The sequence below is a fragment of the Scyliorhinus canicula genome, unplaced genomic scaffold (genome assembly GCF_902713615.1).
Source record: "Scyliorhinus canicula unplaced genomic scaffold, sScyCan1.1, whole genome shotgun sequence".
In the NCBI taxonomy this organism is placed as follows: domain Eukaryota; kingdom Metazoa; phylum Chordata; class Chondrichthyes; order Carcharhiniformes; family Scyliorhinidae; genus Scyliorhinus; species Scyliorhinus canicula.
Genome location: NW_024056027.1, coordinates 81533 through 88037, shown reverse-complemented (window position 1 = coordinate 88037; position 6505 = coordinate 81533). Strand labels below are relative to the sequence as shown.

General features: G+C 44.5%; 1 protein-coding gene across 1 annotated transcript; it reads right to left on the bottom strand.

The window, feature by feature from the left end:
• Positions 1 to 233: 233 nt before the first annotated feature.
• Positions 234 to 4475, bottom strand: LOC119961678 (zinc finger protein 664-like). Its single transcript, XM_038788969.1, has 2 exons — positions 3935 to 4475; positions 234 to 243 (listed from the first exon to the last, which is right to left on the bottom strand). The coding sequence occupies exons 1-2, from the start codon at positions 4447 to 4449 to the stop codon at positions 234 to 236; spliced, it is 525 nt and encodes a 174-aa protein (XP_038644897.1). The 5' UTR covers positions 4450 to 4475.
• Positions 4476 to 6505: the final 2030 nt, after the last annotated feature.

Genomic DNA, 6505 nt, shown 5'->3' with positions numbered 1-6505 from the left:
TACACCAATTCACGAATGATAATCAATGTTCCTACTGAATAATCATTAATTTAATTGCTGTTTTTGCTATGAAATCAATATATAGTTAATATAGAAAAGGTACAGAAGGTGAAATGGCTGCAGGAAGCCACATGTTCGAGGTATAAAAGGGCTTCCTTGACCTTGTTACTAATGACAGGGAATACAATATGAAAATAACAATTTTAAAACTAAATGTGATTACACATGTGTACTTACAGCTTCCTACATTACAACAAAGAATATGATTTAAAATACTCCATTGGCTTTAAAACACTTTAGAAGTCAAGTGGCAGTGAGGTTTTATAGAAATGTACATTTATTCTAATTGTTCATAAATTAGGATATATTACACTTGGTGTCCTCACCATAATCATTGATAAAGATTTGAGTCTTAATTTTGTGTGAGAACCAAGGTGTTGACACCATTTTGAATACTCTATGAAACTCCAGACACACCATCTGCACAATTATTTGTTGTAAAACACAGCGAGTTGTTGTGATTTGGAATGCACGTTCCAGAAATGGTGCTGGAATCTCATTGGACTGTAACTTCCAAAAGGGAATTTAGTACATTCTGAAAAAGAAAACAAAATAGTTGAACTATGGGATTAAATGGGTCGCTGTACAAAGAACTGGCATGGGAAAAATAGGCCAAATAGACTCTTCTGTGCTCTAGGAGCCCCGTGTACATATAAAGCGAGTGGTAACAACCTGGAACCTACTACCTATGAGGGTAGGAGATGCAGAGATGATGGAAGGATTTCAATAGGAAATTGGACAGGCATTGAGAGAAATAAACCCACAGGGATTCAGGGATAGAACGGGGCAATGGACAGACTGGCTTCCTCCACAGGGAGCCAACACGGTCCCAAAGGGCTGAATGGCCCCATTCCCCACCCTCCAGATGCTGTGATCTCAGGAGAGAAATTCAGCTGCTCCAGTCACTCCAACTAACTGGAGTCCCTCATCTCTGGTGCCATTCTTGTAAATGTTCTTTACACCCTAAGAAGTTCACGTTTTCCCAAAATGTGGGGCCCATATATAGGGTTCCATTCTAGAGGGATAGAATTGAAAGCACGGAGGAAATGTTCAACTCGATTAGAACCGGGGTTCGACTACACTGGGAGCTCTGTCAACATTGGTGATCTCCATTTAGAAAAAGGAAATAGAGGCACTGGATAAGGTGCAACAAAGATTCATAATGTACAGAACTGAGAGCATTTAACACTCAGGAAAGGCTGGGGCTGCTTTATTCTGGAAAAGAGAAGACTGATGGAAGTCTTTGAGATTATGAAGGGATTCAATAATCCAATTGGAGTTTCAGTCAAAACCTCTTTACCCGAGTGGTGAGAATGTGGAACTCGTTACCACAGCGAGTGGTTGAGATGAACAGCATGAATCCATTGAACGTAAAGCTAGATACGTACATGAGGGAGAAAGGAATAGAAGAGATGCTGATGGGGGGAGATGTAGAGGGGTGGGTGGAGGATCATGTGGAGCATAAATATTGACAGAGACCATGGCTAACCTCAGCCGGTATGGGAATTTAACCTGTGCTGCTGGTGTCACTCAGCACAAACCAGCCATCCAGCTATCAGAGCTAACCGATCCCAGTGTAAATCTGTAATAATTCCTTAAATATTAATGATTGCCTGTCTCCACCATACTGTTTAATGTCGTTCCCTAGTGCACTTCAGACAACGTGCCCCTCATACCCTGATTGTTTTCTTCTGTGAGAAGCATGAAGATAAATTAAACAGAAGAACCATGTAACCACCATAGCCCATCTTCATGGCAATGTGGCATGATTTTGGGGGTTCCAAACAGAAATGGTAATGAAACATCTTCGAACCTCCAAACACCCTTTCACTCTTTGATCCTTGTGAAATGTGAAACCAGATATTTGCACGAAGGCTCAGAGAGAATCAGCCCACTGGGGGAGAAGCCGTGAGACCGGCCAGTCCAGCAGAAAGAAACCCTCTGACCATCCCCATTGACCAGCAGAATGAACAAAATGCAGTCCTGGATGTAATGGAGAACAGAAACAATAACAGCAGAATCCAATCCCTGTAATCAGTTGTGAACTTGTTGGTGTCTCAGGAAGTGCGATGAATGACAAAATCCCTTCGCACATTGAGAGCAGGTGAATGGCCTCTCCCCAGTATGAACACGCTGGTGTGACTGCAGACGGCATAACCAAGTGAATTGCGCAAATAGACGTGAACGGGTGTGAGATAATCGGGATTATGGAGACATGGCTGCAGGGTGACCAGGGATGGGAACTGAATATATTCAGTATTTAGGAAGGACAGAGAAAAAGGAAAAGGCAGTGGAGTGGCAGTGCTGGTTAAAAAGGAAATTGATGCAATAGTGAGGAAGGATATTCGCTCTGACAATGTGGAATCTGTATGGGTAGAGCTGAGAAAAACCAAGGGGCACAAACAGTGAAGTGGATAGTCAGAGACTTTTTCCCAGGGTAGAGGGGTCAATTACTTGAGGGCGTAGGTTTAAGGTGCGAGGGGCAAGGTTTAGAGGAGATGTACGGGGTGAGTTTTTTTATTTTAAACAGAGGGTAGTGGATGCCTGGAACTCGCTGCCGGAGGAGGTGGTGGAAGCAGGGACGATAGTGACGTTTCAGGGGCATCTTGACAAATACATAGATAGGATGGGAATAGAAGGATACGGACCCCAGAAGTGCAGAGATTTTAGTTTAGACGGGCAGCATAGTCGGCGCAGACTTGGAGGGCCAAAGGGCCTGTTCCCATGCTGGTCCTTTCTTTGTTCTTTTGTCGCTAAGCATGCAGGTACAGCAGGCAGTAAAGAAGGCAAATGGTGTGCGAGCCTTCATTGCGAGTGGATTAGACTACAGGAGCAGGAATATCTTGCTGTCATTATACAGGGCCTTGGCAAGGCTGTACCTGGAATATTGTGAGCAGTTTTGGCCTCCTTATCTGAGGAAGGATGTTCTTTCTCAAGAGGGAGTGCAGCGGTTTTCCAAGCTGATTTCTGGGATGGTGGGACTGACGTATGAGAGATTGAATCAGTTAGGATTGTATTCGCTGGAGTTCAGAATATTGGGGCCGGGGGGATCTCATTGAAACCACTAATATTCCAACAGGGTAGATAGGGCTGGTTTAGCTCAGTGGGCTAAACAGCTGGTTTGTGTTGCAGAACAAAGCCAGCAGCGCGGGCTCATTTTCCTGTACCAGCTTATCCGAACAGGCCCCGGAATGTGGTGACTAGGGGCTTGTCACAGTAACTTAATACTTGTGACAATAAAAACTTATTATTAGATGCAGGTAAGATTTTCCCGATGATGGGAGTGTACAGAACCAGAGGTTACAGTCTGAGAATATGAGGTAGACCATTTAGGACAGAGATGAGGAGTAATTTCTTCAACCAGAGAGTGGTGAGTCTGTGGGATTTGTTACCACAGGAAGTAGTTGAGGCCAATACATTGTATGTTTTCAAGAAGCAGTTAGATACAGCACTTAGGGTGAATGGAATCATAAGATATGGAGGGGGGAAAGCGGGATTAAGATATTGAGTCGAATGATAAGCCATGATCATAATGAATGGCAGAGCAGGCGCAAAGGGCCAAATGATCTGTTCCTGCTCCTATTTTCTATGTAATCCCTTCCCACACTAAGAGCAGGTGAATGGCTTTTCCCCAGTGTGAACTCGCTGATGTCTCTGCAGACTGGATAACTAAGTGAATCCCTTCCCACACTAAGAACAGGTGAATGGCCTCTCTCCCGTGTGAATTCGCTGATGTCTCTGCAGGCTGGATAACCGAGTGAATTCTTTCCCACACTGAGAGCAGGTGAATGGTCTCTCCCTAGTGTGAACTCGCTGATGTTTCCGCAGGTTGGATGAATGGCTGAATCCCATCCCACACTGAGGGCAGGTGTACGGCTTCTTCCCAGTGTGGACTCGCTGGTGTGACTGCAGGCTGGATAACTGAGTGAATCCCTTCCCACACTGAGAGCAGGTGAACGGCCTCTCCCCAGTGTGAACGCGTTGGTGTGTCTGCAGACTGGATAACTGTGTAAATCCATTCCCACAGAAGGAGCAGATGTATGGCCTCTCCCCAGTGTGAACTCGCTGATGTTTCCGCAGGGTGGATGAATCAATGAATTCCTTCCCACACTGAAAGCAGGTGAATGGCCTCTCCCCAGTGTGAATTCGCTCGTGTGTCTGCAGATGGGATGCTTGAGTGAATCCCTTCCCACAACGAGAGCAAATGAACGGTCCCTTCCCAGTGTGAACTCGCTGGTGTGACTGCAGGGTGGATAAATGAGTGAATCGCTGCCCACACTTAGAGCAGGGGAACGGCCTCTCCCCAGTGTGACTGCGTCGATGAATCTCCAGCACAGATGGGAATCTGTATCTCTTCCCACAGTCCCCACATTTCCACGGTTTCTCCATGTTTTGGGTCTCCTCGTGTCTCTCCCGATTGGACAATCAGTGGAAGCCTTGTCTACACACAGAACATGTTCACTGTCTCTCCTTACTGTGAATGGTGTGATGTTTTTTCAGGCTGTGTAACTGGTTTAAGCTCTTTCCACAGTCAGTTCACTGGAACTCTCTCACTCGGGTGTGTGTTGTGTGGGTCTCGGTGCTTTTCCAGTCACGCACACGTTTAAAATCTTTTGAAACCGACAGATCGGACAAACATTTCTCCTTCTCGCCGATGATATTCAGAGCCCGATGGTATTCAGATCAGAAGGAATCGAGCAAGTTTGTCACATCGAGACATGGTGATTGAGATTTCTGTCTATAATTCCTCCTCTTCCAACATCCTTTAAAAACAATTTACAAAGTCATCAGTGAGCACAGGGTAGAAATTCACAATAACTTCATTGCAATGTAAGCCTACATGTGACAATAAAGATTATTATTATTAAAATTCAGAGCAGACAATTCTAGTTCCTATGGAACATTATTTCCTCTCTCGTTCTCCAAAAGCTGTAAATCTCCATCCCACACAATCTCCCTCCATTCTCACTCTGCCGTATCTAATATTCACCCTCCCAATTCTCCTGAAGGTGCTGATTCATGTTGATTGACAGATCCAAGCTCAGCTCACTGCTTCCTGACCAGGACACAGGGATTAGAATAGGAGCAAGAGTCAGCCATTCGGCCCACCGAGTCTGCTCAACCATTCAATGAGATCCTTGGCCGATCTACCTCAGCACCATTTCCCACACAATCCCCATATCCCACGATATCTTCAATATCTAGAAACCTGTCAATATTTGTCTTGAACATACTTGGTGACTGAGGCTGCACATTCCTCTGGGGTAGAGAATTCCAAAGCTTCACCAAATCCTCGAGTGAAGAAATCCCTGATCTCAGCTTTCACTCTATTTTCCTACCTGTTCCCCATAACTCTTAACTCCATTGTCAACAAAATATCTGCCAAACTTGTGCTTCAATATATTCAATGACCCCCAGATACAACTGGTCCCTGTGGAAGAGAAATCAAAGACTAACAACCCTCTAAGGGAAGAGATGACTGGAAATCTGTAACGTAGCTACAGTCTGATATTACAAGACAAGAAATAATAATATTTACTTTATTACAGAACGATAAATAATATATCTAATCTGTACCATGTAACAACACTGGACATATCTCTGTCCATTACTAATTTAATTCCCCTGAAGTGTCAGCCATCTCCTGGGGAATCCACCAGTTTAATTGTGAACATCAGGAAAGAGACAATCCTTTTTCGAAGTAAATTTAGAGTAACCAATTATTGTTTTTCCAATTAAGGTGCAATTTACAATGGTCAATCCATGTAGACACAGGGAGAATATAGAAACTCTGCATGAACAGTGACCAGGGGCCGAGATCAAACCCGGGTCCTTGGCGCCGTGAGGCAGCAGTGCTAATCGCTGTGCCAGCAAAAACCATTCTTTTAGGCAGACAAATAAATCTGTCAACCTGTTAAGGAGATGGATGGGAGGAATTGGAAACACTTTGTGGAGCCGTGAACCTTCATATAATTTTTCTTCCCCAATTAAGGGGCAATTTAGCGTGGTTCCAGGCTGGGCTCAAATAATCAATGAGGACTCTGATCTGTGGGAAGGAAGGAAACCCTGGCAGGTGGGCGGGGAGGATTCACAAACACCCACTGGAGGCCCCAGACCCCCAATAAGACCCATTGATTTTATTGTCAGTCTGCAAACAGGAGCTGAAGAACTGAACCCAGGCAGAGGGAGGGAGGAAAGAAATGGTGCAGATGGTGAGATGGGTTTGGATTTCAGCCCAGGGAGGAGGGAGAGTGTGTGGGACGGGGATTTACAGCCTTGGGGGAACAAGAGAGGAAAAAATGTTCCAGAGAAACTAGAATTGTTTCTTCAGAATTTCTATCCTGGACTGACAGTGATGGCTTTTGTTTGATTTAATTACAAAAAAAAATCAACTTAGAGTACCCAATTCCTCTTTTTTTCCAATTAAGGAGTAATTTTAGCGTGG